At 39.3% G+C, this 19,971-nt stretch overlaps 1 protein-coding gene across 1 annotated transcript in view; it reads right to left on the reverse strand.

Annotated features, from left to right (window-relative positions):
- The window catches only part of APLF (aprataxin and PNKP like factor), a 79,367-nt gene extending 65,263 nt beyond the window's left edge, over positions 1-14,104 (reverse strand). Inside the window, exons 1-2 of the mRNA XM_053459340.1 lie at positions 13,856-14,104; positions 10,190-10,261 (exon numbers count right to left, since the gene is read on the reverse strand). Of these exons, the coding sequence (XP_053315315.1) occupies positions 10,190-10,261; positions 13,856-13,948 (165 nt within the window). The 5' untranslated portion in view covers positions 13,949-14,104. The remainder of the gene's footprint in view (positions 1-10,189; positions 10,262-13,855) is intronic.
- Positions 14,105-19,971: the final 5,867 nt, after the last annotated feature.

Consider the following 19,971-nt stretch of genomic DNA (forward strand, 5'->3'; position numbering starts at 1 on the left):
CTTTGTGGATTCTTGGGTAAGGAATGGGCAGATGCGAGAGATGTTTTTTAGGTGCAAGTGACAGGATCTGGTGAGGGACTGAATGTGAGGGATGAACGAAAGGTTATAGTCAAGGATGACCCCAAGGCATCGGGCCTGGTTAGTAGGAAAGATAGTCGTGTTGTTAATGGTGATAGAGAATTCAGGTAGTGGAGATGGAAGGAGAGAAGATAACCAGTTTTAGAAAGATTACGTTTCAGGTAGCGTTGTGACATCCATAAAGAAATAGCAGACAAGCAATCGATAATACGGGACATGAGAGATGGAGAGAGATCAGGAGATGACTGGTAGCTTTGGGTATATGTTTTCATGCAACCCTTTCCACCAACCTCTTCTAAAACAATTGGCCTTAAATAAAACGCTGCACTTTTGACAAAAGAATAGGTGACTGCTAAAGAAAGGAAAAAACATTTATTCAACAGCATCCCCCGACTACAGCAATAATTCATATGTATTGGAGGAGATTAAACTATACTATTAATATAGTATTAATATTTAGTGTTTCATTTTTTTTTTCTCTTTGGGGAGAGAAAAAAAGTGTGTCAATTAAATTCCATCATTTGTATTTGAAGGTTCAGGAGACCAAAGCATCAGGTATGTTACCTAAATGTCATACCACAATAAGCTCCAAGTGTGTTTTTCTTTTAAACCCTTAAGGACTGTCTTTTTCGTTGATCACCTCCTAAGTGCTTTTAAAGCAGGCATCCGCCGCCATATAGTATATGGCAGACGTTGATGCCTTACAGAGTGGCCACATGGGGCCCCTGCTGCAGTACTTGCTTTCTCAGCTTGTTAATGTCATGACGTGCCAGGCACTTCATCGGTCATTAAGGGGTTAAAGGAACAATCCCAGTGCGCCCTTATGCAGCCCCAGCAAAGAATAATGTATATAACTTAGTTAAGTACTTTAGACCACAAATGAGGCAGGATTCATTTCACATGAGAAAAAGCCTCACAAGAGGCAACACTGGGACTAGCTGTAAGTATAGCGTGCACATGCAGTGGCAAGCAAAATATGTGCTTGGCTGAACACACCAAGGAGAATGGGGTGAGGGGGCAAGGAAAAAAGGCCAAAATATAGGGGATGCTCTGTCGAAATGCATTGTTTAAATCCAACAGTGCAAGTTTTAGACCTGGCTGCCATCGGGAATCAATAATGGATTCAAAGAGTACCACTATGAATTTCTACGTTAGAGAAATACATTCTCATAAATATTTTGTGAAGTATTATTAAAGTATTCCAGATATATTATATATGTTATCTGGATGTCAAAATAACAAATACTGCATCCTTTCTCTCTCCCAGCCCATGCCCAACAACACAACTAAACATTGTAGCACATAAAAATGTTTTTGACCAAACTATTCAGCAAGCCATGCATTATGATGGTCACAGATAGCCCTCACCCCAAAATGGACCAGAGGAGCAGAAGGCTCATTAGGGAGAACAAAAACGCATACTCAACACACAGAGGTTTTAGGCAAACTAACCAGATACACTCACCCCTCAGAGTACATATTTATTTATAAGGAGGTCTTTTTTTACCCCTCTCAATGTAAAACTACTTTAATAAAACAGAGTAGGGAAATCAATCAAAGAAATAAAATCTTAGCTATACATCTTAGTGAAAGAATCCATTAAAACATGTCATTTTATTAACTTTACCATAGAGTTGGAGGCAAGTGGATTCCGGCAATAGTCTTATCTGCAGTCTACACAGCGCTAACAGAATTAATGATGTGTGTGGGTTAAAGTATTCCATACTGCAGGTTTTCCCACAGTAAAGTCTTTACGAACGGGTAACAGAATCACATGCCCCTTATTGTTACACTGAATCTGAAGCAAACACCTGATTGTTATTTGGGAACTGGAAAAGGGGCAGCTTCTATTTGTAAGATTTGGCAAAAGCTCATGGCTGAGCAGCATTCTGTCATAAAACAAAAAAAAATCCAAATTTGGCATTTATTCCAGTACTGGAAAAGGACAGCCTGAAACAAACAAAACGGTGTATCAAAAATTATTGATAGTTCACCTTTAGCATCTGATTAATGGGCACTGCAGCATCAGTGGGTTATTGGAACAGCCTTCATTTGTAGCGGTACTCCAGTGCCACCTGCTGTTATACAAAACGATTTGTAAAATATAAAAACACTGGTATTCGATATTAGCAAAAATCGCCTTACCCTTAAAGTATAACTACAAAAAAGCCACGCTACAAATATATTTTTTACGTTGCTCTACTGGACTAAAGGCGCCGCTATTATATTGGATTAAACACTTAATTAGAAACACCATTCCTGGAACAGTTTCACATACAAACCTTTTCTCTTGAATAATGATTTCATGTAAAATGTTGCTGGCCACGTCATGTGACAATGTAATAAGTACTTACATTAATTTGCATTCTTCATTAGTGGGACTGTATGGGACACTCGATTACACCTTTAATCTGTGAAATAAAGAATTGTGGGCAGCAGAGCAGAAAGGTCATGGATTCAACTGTGAGGAGATATTTGAAGACAAGAGTGGACCTATTAAAGGGGCAATATTGTTAAAGGCTTTGTAGGAAAGGGTCAGGAGTTTATCCTGGTACGTATAGGCAGGCGATTGAGGTATTGGCACAATAAGGTAGCAAATAAACAGCAATGGGATAAAAAGATTAGTCCAGCAGAGGTGTTCAGAAAGGCTTGAAGATATGAAAAGCAGGGAATTGGGAGACTGGATCATAAAGTGTGCTAATAATCCAAGGGGGATAAAGAATAAGACAGCAGTTAATTATCATTCAGTCAATATAGTCTGCTGCCTTTTCCTTACGTAAACACTTAAACCTTAACTCCTTCAACATTATTTTACGTTTTCCCAAAAGCGTTTGCTATGTCTATTCAACTGTGATTTCCCACCAACTCATTTATTGCACCCCTACAAATAATGTATTGTGTCAGAAGAAGTAGGGCTTTCTTTTGAAATAATTATATACAAAAAAAATTGAGCCAAACGTTTCACAATTTTGCATTAAAAAAAAAACTACATGTAGCCAATGCAAATGAAAAAATAAACAAAATGTAGGTATTTGACCCACTTTTGGAAACATCTCATATTCCTGGTGCTTTTATTTATTTTGGCGGTTGCAGGGTTAAATATAAACGACACGCATCAGTTTCAAATTTAGATTTTTTTTGATGTGATATGCTGGGAGTTGGGCTAGAAAAGGAAAAGCTGATAAACGAAAGCCTACAACACAAAGTATTTTACCAGGGACATTTTAACACTTTAACCATTTAGGTGCTAATCTGCGCCAAACATTGCAGTAAGAGTTCATTTTGTACCAAACACGGTATTTCAGTACAGTTTCCGCACACAAAATTACCGAAACAACTTATTTGTATTCAGTACCCCCTCAAACCACCTGCCTAATATTGTGTAGGTCCCGCTTTTGCCACCAAAACAGCCCTGACCCATTGAGGCATGGACTCAAGACCTCTGCGGTGTGCTGTGGTGGCGTTAGCAGCAGATCCTCTACGTACTATAAGTTGCAAGGTGGGGCCTCTACGGATGCATCCTGGTGCCACGCGTTCTCCAGGTAAGTGACGCACGCACACCCGGCCATCCACATGATGTAAAAGAAAATGTGATTCCTCAGACCAGGCAACCTTCTTCCATTGCATAGTGGTCCAGTTCTTATGCTCACAGGATTTAGCATGGGCACCCTGACTGGTGCCCCCCCCGATGCGCTGTGTGTTCTGCTACCTTTCTATCAGAACCAGCATTAACTTTTTCAGCAATTTGAGCTACAGTAGCTTGGCTGCCCATGACCCTGTCACCGGTTCACTGCTTTCCTTCCTGGGCCCACTTTTGAAAGGTACTGACCCCTGCAGACCGGGAACACACGGCAGTTTTGGAGATGCTCTGACCCAATCGTCTATCCATCACAATTTGGATTATAGTGAAATTTAACCCCTTAAGGACCAGGCTGTTTTTTTTTTTTTTGTTTTTTTTTTTTTTACCCTTTTTGTACCCTTTGGGACCGAGGCTGTTTTAACACTTTTGCGGTGCTCGTGTTTAGATAGTTTCTCCATTTAGTGAACCCACACAAGTTATATATTGTTTTTTCAGGACAAGAAGGGCTTTCTTCAGATACCATTTTTCTGATCATATCTAATTTCCTATAATAAAAAAATATGAAAATTTTTTCAATAAAACACTCAATTTTATTTGGAAAATCATTTACTCATCCAAAAAAGCTAATGAAAAAATCTGCTAAATAGATTCTACTATTTGTAGTGAGTTTAGAAATAGCCAATGGTTTTATATTTTTTGCTTTTTTATGCAAATTATTGGGCATTATGCTATTTCAAAACGAATTTTTTTCCAAATCTGGTCATTCTGCCCCATGTTCTATTCTGGATATCTTTAAAGCCGGCCAGTGCAATTTACCCCATCAAACCATATATTTTTAAAAACTAGACACCTCAAGGTATTTCAAATGCTGGTATTCTTACCCTTTCCATGCACTAATACCACTACCACCCTTTGTCAAACTTTGTGGCAGTTATTTTGTGGGGGGGGTTTATCACAAAAAATGTGCTTCGGGTATGGATTTACAGCTCCAGGTATACATCACTACCAAACAACACCCTAATAGGTGTTCAGCAACATCTCCCGAGTACAGTGATACCACCCATGGGTTTATCTGGTGTTTGCGCTCCACCCCCCCATTTTGGTCAGTCTGTGCCTATGCCCTATCTATGAACCCGGCCACTCCAATTTACCCCATCAATTTAAAAAATTAGACACCCCTTGGGTATTTGAAATGTTTTTACGCGCCGCCATCTTGCGAGTGGCAAAAATCACCCGGAGCCGTCACAGCGCGTCCTGGGGTGAGTGTTATAAAGGCATTTCAGCGACACCATTGAAGTTTAGGAGGTGATTGTTGATCGTAAATAGCATCACGAAGGAGAATGTTATGCCAAATACTCTTAATTTTAAAATGGTTGGCAGGGCCAGGAGGCAGAGGAGTACGTAAAAGGTGTAACACACATTTAGGATTGCAACAGGAGGAAGAAATTATAGACACAAAAACTATAGACACGCAGTCTGTGGTGCAGGAAGTACCAAGGTAAACATTTTTCTCTACAGACGCTCGGCAGCAGGAGAACACCTTTGGATGTGGTAGGTCTGTTTGGTGTGCTGTGGCTGAGGTGGAAGGAATGGGAAACTTCATGGACTGAGACTAGCATATTGTTGTAAATGTGCCGTAAGAGAACTGAAGTGGGATTAGTATACCACCAAAAAGGGGATAAAATAAAGGTAAGGCTTAAGTCAGGATGATGTTCTGTTTTTAATTTAAAACAAACAAAAAAAAAAAAATACATACGACCATGAATAAAAACATCAGTAGAATATCATAATCCTGTACTGCAGTTTTTACGTTTAGCAGCACTCCTTACATAGTAATAGAATGTATCACAGCAAGACACTTTCAATAACTATTTATTGATCACGATTAAGGAGATTATAAACTGTAAACTCAGCCGTCTGAATATCTTTATTTCAATAACAGCCATAAACACAAATGCTATATAAGCAATTTGACTCTTATAAGGGACAGACTATATTAATAACTACTAGTCTGATCTGATTCATGCGAACAAAATTGATTAAGATATTGTATTTCATCTGCTTCATAATGTACTCAGACTTTTTTTCCAGTCTGCATCAGTGAGAACTCTTAACATAACACAAAAAAAAGGAAAAAATAAACAAATAACAGAAATAGCGCATTATGCAGTAAAGTAAGCAGTTTGTTCTTTATGCTGTGATGAAAGGTTGTCATAGTTTAGGTCAAAGAACAAAAAGTAAGAGATCTGGGGCTATATTAATGAGTCACTGGAGGAGCACCACATTAACGACACCAAAGAGGCTAAAGTACAAATCAAATGGGAATACAGCAAAATTCTGTGGATTAATTAAACAAACCGCTTCATTGGCTTTTCAACAAAGCAGTGAATCAGTTTTCTATCATTTACTGTTTCAAGCAGAAACAATCATCTCTCGTTGTGCTCCAGCAGGTCTTCCTTTATTATGACAATACTGTCCTGTTAGAGCTCGGCCGCAAATATAAATTATATACCTACCTTTGTGACCTTGTCTGTCATATGTTTACGGCAACAGCTGTCTGACTGACTGAATTATGTTAGAGAATGGTAAGCAGTATGTGCCCCCTCCCCCCACACACACCCTATCAAAGAGATAACCTAAAATAACCTCAATACAAATGTTGCTCTCGGTGGAGATTGAGAGGGGATTAAGGGCGTCTATAGCCAATGATGCCCATGTACAACCTATACCACCCCACATCATGTTCATTTTCAACTTAACTGCAGCATCTTTTTTCATGGCCTCTCTATTTTCCATCTATGCCCTACCAACAAGACTAATGTTGTTATGTTAAAGATTGAAAAGAGAAGCACCAATACTGATCACTTTATTTCAATGTGTTATTCCCTCAAACTTCAACTCAAAGGGGTTCAATCGCTAAAAGGAGATTGGGCAGGAGAGTTTTTAGAAGAGCTGTGGTCTGAGCTCTCTGAACTCATTACGCATCCCTAGCAAATTTCTCTACAAGAAGGGTTTAGACGGCCCTGCAAAATACACACTTCAATGAGTAAACTGATTTATCTCTACATTATACTTGGCTAATCAGGTTCTTCTTGCAGATGAAGCTCACTGAGTATGGACTTTAAGTATAGTGATTTAGTGAACAAACCACCCAAACTTTCTTAATTTTTTACTTTATTTCCAACTAATCACATCATAGACATCACAGGTACAATATGGCCATCTCAAAGGGGCAAAAACATCCACATATTTATACTGTCCTCCAAATGCCCTTGTTTAAGCGGAACAAATGGAGTGTCACTTTTAATTCAAGTGATCCCATTCAAGTGATTTGTTCCCTAATGGCAGTGACCAAGCTGAACCCTACAGGCACCCGGCAGTCTCACAGGCCATCAAGTCAGAAGGGTAAGAAGAGCGAGAGTGCGTCACACTCTAAAAAGCAAGAGAAGTTAAGTGTGACGGAACAGTTATGTAAAAAATACACTGACAAGAGTGTTCCTTTAAGACTCTAATGATATTCTCTATTAGCCAAGAATGCATCGCACTTTAGAACTGCTTGGCATGCTTTGACCATTCAAACGTATTGATCATTTCCTGACACAGTATTACAGAAAGGCATTAGCACTTGTGGCTTTCTTTGTGCTCCTGTAACAACAAAATAAATTAACTGAAAGCAAGTGGCTAACCACAAGTGAGATGAGATTTGCAGTATGAGTACATGGTTACAAAGAAGTGTTCATTATTGCACTAAAGATGCAATACAGATTTAAATAATGATGCTTGAGGAGTTTTATATTTATGTTGTGGCCTGGGAGTCTTTAAAGGGGAAGTGTCACTTCCAAATCATGTAGCGCAACAAAATTCACTTATCCAAATTACCTTGTACAGTTTTGTTTTTCAGACAGTTTTGTAGATACTTAAATATGCATTTCACATGATTCTTATAAATGCTCCAGAAACCAATCAGCAATAATGTCACATGGAGGAAATATCATGCAGATGTTCCCGCACATAAGGTGGGTTTCTAATATGCATTATTGTTTATTTGAAATCATTAAGCACCATTAAATATGTTTATTTGGTTTACTGAAAAGGGAATTGTAGTGTTTTGTTTAGAAAATGTAACAGATTCGCCATAATAGTAATGATCTGGGAAGTAAAAAAAAAAAAATGAACACGATAGGAGAAATGATGTCATAACATGTATTAAACAAAAATGTTCCCAACCGTCGGTTTTACAGACAACTACAAAAATCTACATAGTAACATAGTAAATAAGGTTGGAAAAGGACCTAAGTCCATCAAGTTCAACCCTTCTACCTATCCTTCCTGCTTCCTGCTGTCCAAAAGAACACAAAAAATAATAATAATTAGGCTACTTTGCAGATTTCTCCTTGGATCAAGAAGCTCTAAAACAACGTTTATTCAATAATTTATAGCCCTTTATGTTTTGTTTTTCTATAATGATAATAAAAAAATCCAGAGCCTTTTTCAAGATATCCATTGTATTTGGTAGCCTCTTGTTCTTTGTATATGTCTGTTAATGAACAGGTCACTGAAGAGCGCTTTTTATTGGCCCTGCACACATTTATACAATGGTATAATATCCCCTCTAAGATGTGTAGTGTATAGATGCCACATTTTCAGTCTATCTTCATAGTTTTGATCTTCCACTCCATTTGTTAATTTAGTGGCCCTCCTTTGCACCTTTTCAAGTTCCATAATGTCCTTTAAGGACTGGTGCCCGTTATTGGACTGCATAATTAAGGCAAGGTCTTACCATGGACTTATAAATAGGCAACATGATTTCACCCATGAATCCATACCCCGTTTTATACATGCCAATATCATGCCCAATACCTTTGACGCTTATTACTGGCATTGTATGTTGTTGCTTAGTGCTTTGTCCTCGATTATTCCTAAATATTTCTCTTTAATAGTTTTTCCCAGGAAGATACCATTTAAAGTATATGTTGCATTGTTATTATTTTTGCCATAATGACCCTACCTAATTTTGTGTCATCGGCAAATGCTGAGACATAGCTTTTAATGCATTATGGGAGATCGTTAATAGAGTAAACAGAAAAAAAGAAGAGGACCCAGGACAGACAGTTTGAGAATTTACCAATTTCCAATCCAGTTAAATACATTTGCCCTTAAGCCTATTGCTGACAATTTGTGTGTGAATTTGTGTGTGGAGTCCTATGAAATGCCTTAGCAAAGTCCAATTTAAAAAACAATCTATGTTTTTACTGACTTCTTCATAAAATGCTATAAGGTTTGTTTAACAAGACCTGTCTTTCAGAAAACCTGATTTCTTCTAATTATATTCTGATTTAGGATGTATTCTTCAATATATGCCTTTAGCAAACCTTCAAATAATCCCCCCCACTACAGAGGTCATCTGTGCTCTATTTTAAAAGAAAATCAGAATTAAAAATAAAATCCACATGAAGGAATACAAACAAGAGCATACGGTAATGAGAAACATGAGTGACAAAGCTACAACCACCAGGCATATAATATAGAATTATCATAAATTGCATGCTTTCCTATTTGTTACTGAAGCCTGGAGTTAAAGTTAATACATTTTATTTTTATTATTTGTTGATTTATAGAGCACTAACATATTCTGTAGCGCTATAAATTGGTAAACAGAACATAACAAGTAGTGCATAACTTATCGAAACCAAAGGTAAGTAGGGCCCTGCTCAAACGAGCTTACAGATTGGACCAATATAGAAAAAGATGCAACGTGACCTCAAAGACTTGATCATTGCCTAGTCAGGTGTCTAGCCAATAGCCTATAAAAACCCCTTCCCGCATTACACTCATTGTGGTGGTTTCCACACACACATAGTAACATATTTTTGTACCTCTGTCTTTGTTTGCCGAGGGCAGGTCCAGCGGCTCTTCTGCTCCCTAGCACACTGCTGGGACTAAGGTAGCGCAAGGAAGTGATTTCTTGTTGCCATGACAACCTGGCGCCTGATGTTTGTCAAGCCCTGGACTGATGCTGCACTGAGATATAGTTTTTCAACCAGCCTAACCTCTGGAATGTATATTCTTGAAGGGTACTTTATAATCTTATTCACTTCAAACATTAGCTGTGTTTAATAGAAAACACTTGCAATAGGGGCAAGTTGGTCATGTGGATCATTCATTGACAGAGTTTGGTACTAATGGTACACAGATGGAAATAAAAAACCTACAGTATGATGCTCATGGTGGGACAGACAATTCTCTTATTCTACTAAGTAACCGACAATGCGCTGTATAAGTCTTGGTGAACATTTTATAAAATACACAAACCGTCCGAGGTGCAGTACTTGCAATTGTATTAGTAGGATCCCAACTACGAATAACTCCTAGGACCTCTACCCCTGAAAATTCCATATAAAAGCACAGGAATCATGTGAAACGCTTGTGTGGTGGTATCGGCATGTTTTATTTATAGCTAAAGTATAAACAAACAAAAAAAACGGTAGCTCAGAATTTGCCTCAAGTAATTTGATTAAACTTAGTACTTACTGGTTTAATTCTTAGCCTGTTATCAACCACTTCAAGTACAGCATGGCTTCTGGATACTCTTTTATCTGAAACCTAGAGACAATAGACAAGAGACAATTAAGCCCTGTTTAGACTTTCCAAAAACAACAAAAATTAGCTCAATGACGTCTTATCTGATTAAGCCAGAGGGGCTAAAAAATGCAATTTAGAAACATTTGACTGTTAAACATGAAAACATTTCTGATGCTGTTTTAAGTGGCAAATCTACTCCAAGGGGTTTGAAAAAAAATATTCAAGGAACATTTCTTTTCTGGCAAAATAAGATAAATCAAATTTCAATCAAATTCCCAAAAGTTTGAAAAGGTTTACACTGCAGAAAATAAAATTACACGCTGACATATAACCTTATGTTTGCTGCACATGGTGATACGTTTTAAAAGGTCAGTTTACTTCCTTGGTTTCAGAATCCTTAACACTTCACTTTCAGCTGTTCAATAACCTTTCATTGTACTATGAGCTATCATACGTCACATCTATTTCAATAACAACCTACACAGATAGCACCAGGAACCATGAAATGAGGGTGCCATACATATTTTAATATGAACAGTACATATTTCGCAGGCTTTACCCATCAGCATGGGTATGGAAGAATTTCCTTAATGTGTCCCTTCGTTATATGGAAAGAAATATGCCGTTACGAGGGATCTGTGCCTCATGCCCGAAGTAATTATTAAAAACTGAGTAAGGTCAAGTACACAGAAGCCAAATCTGCCTCATGTATTTTGCAGTTTCGCTATTGTTCAACACCAAGTCCGTACTAAATCTGGCGATTCAGCTAAGCTTGGAGAAGATTCTCAAAACAAGGGGGTGGGTTTAGAAAGAATTCACAAAAGTTCTACCACGTTAGTGGTTTTTACCCTGAGAAAGCTCACCAAAGCCAACACGGCCCTTAGTAACGTCATCTTCAGGGAGCGCAGGACAAGGAGCATTGTGCTTGGGATTAGTGCATCGTATTTGATTGATTTGGTACATGGTATTTGCGTTAGATCTACTAAAATTTCATGTCATATACAATTGATTTGTACCTTGATTTATATTTGCATTGTAACTGGAACACCAACTACATAAAATTAAACAGAATAACTGATGTTATTTTCACCAAAAGGCATCACATCAAAAGTTTAGTCTTTTAATTCATTATTAAGTGGGCTTAGGGTCCTTTCACATCTGTGACTCAAGAGAAATGCGTCAAGATCAAATAGTCAAAGAAATTGTTACAAATAATTGATTACTGTAACTGCTTTGTTTTAGCCACTAAAAATGTTTTTGATGTTTAGAATATATGTATGATACTCAAAGAAAAAAATGATAATGGATATAAGATTCAGTGCCACCAGAGAAATATTTTAATAAAAGCTCAATCTACTGTAGGCCAATTTGCCTTAATACACACATCACAATAATAATGGTAACGGCACACGTCCTTAGTCAAAGCACCCACAAATCCTTGTGGCAACAACCCTTCATGTTTGCAAAAAATAAAGTAATAACCGACCATCTTGGTTTTTGCAATATGTCTGTTAATTTTATATAACATACAATTGTTGCCTTTGAGATTAAGTATGCTAAAAGGTGAATTGTTTAGTTTGGACTTGCTTCACAAAGTATAATACGTTATATCTGTTCCTGACTTTAGTCTTCCAGTAAAAATATCCATCTAGATGAACGATTATACAATTTTGTTTGCTGTGTTTTGATTCCTCTTTGGCCAACAGAACCTAATTTTACATGGTCTACAGGGGTTATGGGTGTTGAAATTCCCGTATTAGGTTTCTTGTCCACAATTCATCAATGTCCGACACGTATGAACTCTGGCTGCAAAGGCTGCGTTAAGTTAGCTAGCCACAGCAATTGTATTATCCTTCACCTATATAGGTCTGGCATTCAACAAAATGAGTCTAATAGAATTAGCAGAACAAAAACCACCAACAATAATAACCTTGCCCAGCAGAGTGTAACTCAGGCTGTGTCAATAATAAATCTTACAATGAAACGTGTAAGCATTTCAATGAAGCAATGGCAAGAAAAATATTCTCTTCTGCATATCCCAATTTCACCTTTGACTTAGGGTGTAGCCACATCATAGCAGTTATATACCGGTAATTCCAAACAATGATCCCAAATCCCCAACTGCTAATGAAAAGAAATTAGGCAACTATACATTTGGAAGGCTGACTCTTGCAGAAGCCAGGGGAGATAAAACAAGGACTTACCTCACATCAACGTACAATTCACTATTTAGTAAATCAACACCAAACACCTAATATTTTTCTTTTACTATAGAGTAGAAATGCATTACGTGTGTCCTGCTTGTCACCTCTGTATATTGCTCCATAGCTAATAAGAAGTGATTGTATCCTTTGAAGAGCCTCCATCTGTCCACTTTCTCATCTACAACTGGTGCCCATGGTTATGAAAAAGGGGTCCACCCCTGATGGAACTACCAAGTATCTGAGAATTCACTACTGGTGAATATGTATTGTTTCACTTATCGAAGGGCACTGGCCAGGGTTTTTTGAGTCTTTTATTGGTTTTCAACCACACAAGAAAATATTTTGCTATAATGTAGCATTTCACTTGTGTAAGATAACATAAACATCTTAAGAACCACAGTGAGAATAAGGTTACAGACATTGCTAGCATGCAGATAATAGTTTACAATATGCTCAAAGCATTTTTTGAACTTCCCTTTCTTAAGGAAATAAACAGATTTCAAGGGGAAAAAAAACCATGAATACAATCATCTGCTAAAAGACAAGGTAGTAACTTCAGTGGAGAAGTAAGGCAGGCACTGCAAGGTAAGGGGCGCTGGAATCATGGGGTGGCATTGCCCCTGTACCCCCTTCCAGAAGTGGTTATCAATGTAGCGCAAACCCTGCCTCAGGTGCTAGAAACTCTATTTAGTGCTCCGCTGAAAGACGCCACGCCTCGGGATTCAGTATTTCAAAATAATTTATACTCCACACCTAAAAATCACTAAACCGGCAAAGAACAAGTATTATTATTTATTGTTTTATATAGCGCCATCAAATTCCATAGCGTTGTACAATGGGTAGACAGGACATAAGTAGTATGTAACATAACAAATTGACTAAGAGAGACAACAGGTGAGGAGGGCCCTGCTCAAACAAGCTTACAGACTACAAATAACTCTTATACAATAAATTGGGGTAAAACATGAAACCACCAGAGAGACCGCTTTTACCTGCCAACTTTTTAGTGGCAGTCTAGATACCAAACGCCTGCCATTGAAGTAGAAGAAAGTGGGAGAAGGGTTGCCAGGGAGGATATGTCACTAGGAAAAGCAATGTTTAGTTCACCCCTAGTCCACACCTGACACATGAATAGTGTATGTGCTTTTGCTTTTAATTTACTTGTTATGGACAGCCCTGAAACAAAGGAGGGAGCAGCTTCTGGTCACCAGGGAACCCTTCTTGTTCCTGCCTCAGCTCTCTTCACATAGCGAGCTGGACAGATTAAACGCCAAGGTGGTGAGTCTTGTCATGTCACAACATGCCTTTTGGCGGTTCTCACTCCTGCCTCAGGATATGCTTCCACCTGTTATGCATACTATAACGAACTCCTACTTGTCTCCCTTTATCAGAAGGGGGCCCAGCTACTTACACCCAAGAAGGGTCCTCTTCCTATCATGGTCTCCCCATTAGGCAGAGCGAAGCGCCCGCTCCCGTCGGTGGCCTCCAAGTGAACGCACGACATATAAACTATAGGTCACGGAGCTCAGGCTCCCGAATAAACGTGATAAAGCAGAATTCGGTAATATGCGTCAGAAAGCAGAGCCCGCGCACTGGCTACGGTTTCGCGTGCGGGTAAGTAGAGGCCTCCACACGGCGCTGCAGCCACTTCCGCGTCAGCTAGTGGGAGTCGGTCATGTGGGGCAGAATCCACCAACTAGCCGCCAGGAAAAGTCTAAATAAAGTCACATGATCAACTAGTAGCTGCGTTATGCGCTAGTGATGCGATGGGACTGTACCGCAGGCGCTTATTTTTACTTTGACTGGAAGTTGCTGGTTGGAAGCTTTATGTAACACAAAAACAAATTGTTACAGAACAGAAAACGTGGAATTTGCCTTCGTGCTTCTCAGGCGTTCTAAGACAAATCCTACATCTCCCCTCTTCAGATCTAAGTCCCTCTGTCCTTCTTTCCTCCCCTGATGGACCTCCTTTCTGATAGATATGATCATGTTACACTGATTTACACTGATAAAATTAAAAACACTTAGAGCAGAGATTTGTTTATTCAATAAATTGTGAAAATCTTATTTTAAAGTAATTAAATTACCCACTTTTAAAGTCCACCAACCATCATCCCGCTTGTTCCTCCTTGTCAACCATCTACATCCTGATCACCACCTCTCCCTCCACATCTAGCACCCAATCGCTGCCTTATAACATACACACTTCAGTTTTCCTCGTGTATCCCACATTTTCTACAGAAACAAAACAAACCCGGAGATATTCTACTCTGTTAATGTCAATTAGCACAGCTACGCACGTTTATGCATTAAAACACTGCAATACTCTCATAGACACAAATTATTCTGGATGCTCTGAAGGTATGGAATTATCATTGAAACTGATCCACCTAAGAACCCCTTGTCTTTCACCTGGTACGCCTCTATTCTGCCTGCCCTCTTGTCTAGTTTAACTGCAATTGTTAAAACAAGGTGTGAAACATCTGCATTCTATATGGTAGGGCGTACCTAGGTTATTTGGCACCTGGGGCAGATCATCTGTGTAACCCCTCACACACACACACTTTAAAACTGCATAGCTTTTATCATAAGGCAAACATTGACGGGGTTACAACATAACTGTTGTCATTATATACTGAAGCAGACATTGACAGGGGTACATCATAACACCTATCACTATATACTGAGGCAGGCATTGATGGTGGTACAGCATAACTGCTATCATTATATACTGAGGCAAACATTGATGGTGGTACTGCATAACTGCTATCATTATATACTGAGGCAAACATTGACGATGGTACAGCATAACTGCTATCATTATATACTGAGGCAAACGTTGACGATGGTACAGCATAACTGCTATCATTATATACTGAGGCAAACATTGATGGTGGTATAGGATTACTGTTATCATTATATACTGAGGCAGACGTTGACAGTGATACAGCATAACACCTATCACTATATACTGAGGCACGCACTGACGGTGGTACAGCATAACACCTATCACTACATACTGAGGCAAACATTGACGGGGGTACAGAATAACACCTATCACTATATACTGAGGCACACATTGACGGTGGTACAGCGTAAACCCTATCACTATACATTGAGCCTGACATTGACAATAATGCAGCATAACCCCTATCACTATATACTAAGCCAAACATTGATGTGGTGTAGGCTCACCACTTCCGTGTTTGGCTTAGTACAGGCATGTCCAAACTTTTTTCGAAGAGTGCCAGATTTGATTAAGTGAACGTGTGCGAGGGCCGACCATTTTGCCCGACATTCTTTGAACCATTAAAATTAAATGGAAATTTAATTGGGCAACTTATTTGTGGGGCCTTATCAGTCCGGAACGCGGGCCGCAATTGGCCCACGGGCTGGACTTTGGACATGCCTGGCTTAGTATATAGCAGGGATGCACCGAAATTTAAATTTTGGACCAAAACCGAAAATTCAGCATGCACTTGGTCGAAAATGATCCCCCCACACCTTTACTAAGCAAAAGATGGCCACTATAAGCCTCAATTTATAGTTTTATAGCCTTGCTTTCAAGTTAGCAAAGGCAGTGCCATATAATCATACCTGGGAACTCTCTGGGTTTGGCCCGGAGAACTCCAGGAGAGGCAGTGGTTCTCTGGGTCAACACTCGAATCCTCCGTGTTGCGGAGTCCTGACAAGCCCAACTCCCCAGCCCTCCCCTGGTAGCCGGAGCCCAGGATGCATATTATTTATCATTTGAAGCAGTTTCCAAAGTAGTGCTCGGATTGTACTTTGCCAGGTCAGGGGAAAAAAGGATATGGGAGGTACTGTGTATGCATAGCAAAGCAAATATTTCAATAAATGAAGAGCTCTAACTCCAGAATGTAATTCTATTTTTTAAAACAGTTGTAAATTTATTTTATTGTACACCAGAGTAGTGTGTGTGTGTGTGTGTGTGTGTGTGTGTGTGTGTGTGTGTGTGTGTGTGTGTGTGTGTGTGTGTGTGTGTGTGTGTGTGTGTGTGTGTGTGTGTGTGTGTGTGTGTGTGTGTGTGTGTGTGTGTGTGTAATAAAGATCTTTGTCAAACATTGCCACCTTGTGGTTGTAATCAAGCATGTGCAAGTCATCCTTTTAGCTTTAGATATATATTAAACTATATAATATCCTAGACATGTGTAAGTGGCCCACAAATGAGTCGGACAAATTTTTCACTTCATTTTTGTCCTATTCATTTTCGGGCAGCAAAATATGTTCCCTGCCCATTCGGGAAAATCAGGGGCTCTAACACTTTTTCTCACAATCTCACACTCATTCTCGTTCACTCTCTCTCTCACGCTCTCTAAATGTTTCCCTACCTTCTCTGCCGACCACTTCTGCTTCAGCTTTCGTCGAGTCACCTTCCCTGACGACCCCTTCTCCAGGAATGGCAAGTTTTTCAAACCCTGTAAATTTTATTCAAATCCAGTGGGTAGTTTCTGACAACCAAACTACAGAAAAAAAATACATTTTCCATATAATGCTATGAAAACCTTTGTTCTAGATTGCACTCTTATAGCTAAAGTAGTAAATCTGAGCTGTAGATCCAGAGCTATTAGTGTTAAACAATTAAAAACAAAATTTTTTTAGAAGTTGGCTGTGCATGCCTACTAGAAGCTGCTTTGTGCTCTAAGTTTGAACTAAAGCTTTCTATAGTTTGAGTTGTTCAGGGAGTTACCAAAGCCTCTTTTTTAAGACTTAACTAGAAATTTGGGGTTACATAGTTACATAGTTACATAGGCTGAAAAAAGACTTGCGTCCATCAAGTTCAGCCTTTCCTATATCTGTTAATTTGTTGCTGTTGATCCAAAAGAAGGCAAAAAACCCCGGTTTCGCTCTTTCCAATTTTGCACTAACCAGGGGAAAAATTCCTTCTTGACCCCAAAATGGCAGTCAGATTTCTCCTTGGATCAATAAGCTGTTTCCCCATAATTAAAGATTATATCCCTGAATATTATGTTTTTCCAGGTATCCATCCAGTTTCAGTTTAAACGTCTGTGCAGACTCTGATAAAACTACCTCTGCAGGCAGAGAATTCCACATCCTTATTGTCCTTACTTTAAAAAACCCTTTCCTCTGCTTTAGTGAAGGTGTGGTTGCTCTGAGCTCTGCGGGGAGAGCAGCGAGTGAACCGGTGGGCTGTTTTTTCCTCATTGACCCTTAATGTTATTTTTGGAACGTCCATGACAGTGATGATAAGTGTTTATTTGGATACAGCACATGCCGAGGCTTAATGAATCACAGGACATGTGTGTTATTGTGTGTAAAATAATGTGTAAACAGCAGGAAGACACGCATGATCAATGCATATCCAGACAGTAGTAAAGAAAATGCAGGTTTTGCCACTAAAAAATCTAAAGTACAAAAATATAAAAAATGTAAGGGGGAAAGGGGTGTAACTAGAAACTACCGGGCCCAGGTGTGAAAAATTGTTCTGGGCCCCCTAACTTCAGCAGCCAGTCGTGCCATCATTGCCACCACACAACTGGTCTGTGGCTTATTTGCCCCTCCCCCTTCTAGCATATTTTAACACACCTACACAAATTACACACACTCCATCTCACTCCACTTACAAAATTACACACCCATGCTCACACACAAGTACACTTGCGTGCTCACAAACGCGCAAGTACACATGCATGGTCACACACACACACGCGCAAGTACACATCTATTTTATATATATATATATATATATATATATATATATATGCAAACACATATATTCCGCCCTCGCTTACCTCTCACCGCTCCTGCTGCTTTCCCTGTCTTTCCCGTGCTGGTTCAAAATAGTTTAGAAAGGACACTTCCGACCTGGATCGGTGCGGTCCAGGTCAGAAGGGCCCTTTCTAAACAATTTTATACTGCTACGAGGAGAAGGGAAGCAGGGGTTGCACCCCTGTAGTTACGCTAGTGTATACAAAAGATTGGTTTTCCTTTTCAAAATAATCTTCAACATAATATACATCGTTTATAATAGTTATTCACACAAACAGTAAATAAAATGAAACATTGACTCTCAAGTATTTTGAACAACGTATTCTATGCAACAAGATAAATTAAAATGTGCATATTCTGCACCTAATTCTAACATCAGTTAGTGCATGAACAGGGTAATCTTCACTTCTATGCACTTGGGGATGCCTTGTAGAAGAGGCAATATGTTAGTTGACTGCGGGGTAGTCTTCTGTTGTGATGATGGGTTGATAGGAAGGTGTTCCAAGCCAAGGTGTACAGCCGCCTTGTTTTTCCTTGTGGTAAGAGCAGTTGAGGAGGAATGGAGTTCTCTGGTGGAAGTGTAGCAATTTGAATTACTGAAGACTGGGATCTCAACATTGTTGCTATTATTTATCATCATCATTTTCATCATCACTGTCATCATCATCCTCATCTTTCTGTTGGCCATAGCCTTCCATGATCTGTTGAATTTTGTCTCTGTGTTTGTAAAAACAGTGACGCAGAAGGCAGAAGCAGCCGCATATGAGCACAAGCAGCAGTCCCGCACCTATAGCACAGTATATTGCCAGGTTTTTAGGGGTGTCCTTTATAGAGCGGGTTTCAGTCACTTTAGCTTGTGCGCCATCTTCTTCTGGGGTGTTCATATGCTCTTTAGTGTGTGTTATGGGAAGTGGCATAGTAAAGCCATTTGATGCCAGCAAAACTAAAAAGAACAAGCGCAGATACACAGGAGACATTGTCTTCTGGCAAGCTGGGTGCTAGTCTGAGCTTATAGCCAGTAGCTCAGCCCTGGTGTGAAAAATTGCCCTGGGCCCACCAACCTCAACAGCTGGTCTCTGCCATAATTGCCCCCACACAACTGGTCTGTGCCTTCTTTGCCCCTTGCCCCTTTCAACATCCAACATATTTAAACACACAAATTACTCACACTTACTCATACTCACTAAAACACACTCCATCTCACCCCACATAAACAATTACATACTCACATACACAAGTCTACATGCATGGTCACACACACAGGTCCACATGCATGCTCACACACACACACACAAGTCCAGATTCATGCTCACAGACACACATACGTGTACACATCCATGATTGCACACTCACACACACACATGTACACATCCATGTTTACACACACACACACACACAAGTACACATTTACGATCACACACAAGTACACATCCATGCTCAAACACACACAAACACATGCATGCTCACACACACACACAAGTACACATCCACGATCATAAATACTGAAGTGCACATCCATGCTCAAACACACACACAGTATAGCTTATTGGTCTGACAAAATGTATCCCTCTGCACAAATTAAGTTAGACAGCACTGATCTCTAGACTATAGTTAATATGTTTCATGTTTGGGGAGCTTAGGTGGAAGTAGCTCAGCAGCAGAAGACTAAATGGAGAACGACCCAGACACTTTAGAACTTATCTACCTGATCTTCTGTTTTGATGTAACATTGTTTTTCCTTTAGATATGTTAATTTCATTGTTTACACATATACAGTAG

Source organism: Spea bombifrons, chromosome 3 (genome assembly GCF_027358695.1).
Source record: "Spea bombifrons isolate aSpeBom1 chromosome 3, aSpeBom1.2.pri, whole genome shotgun sequence".
NCBI lineage: Eukaryota > Metazoa > Chordata > Amphibia > Anura > Pelobatidae > Spea > Spea bombifrons.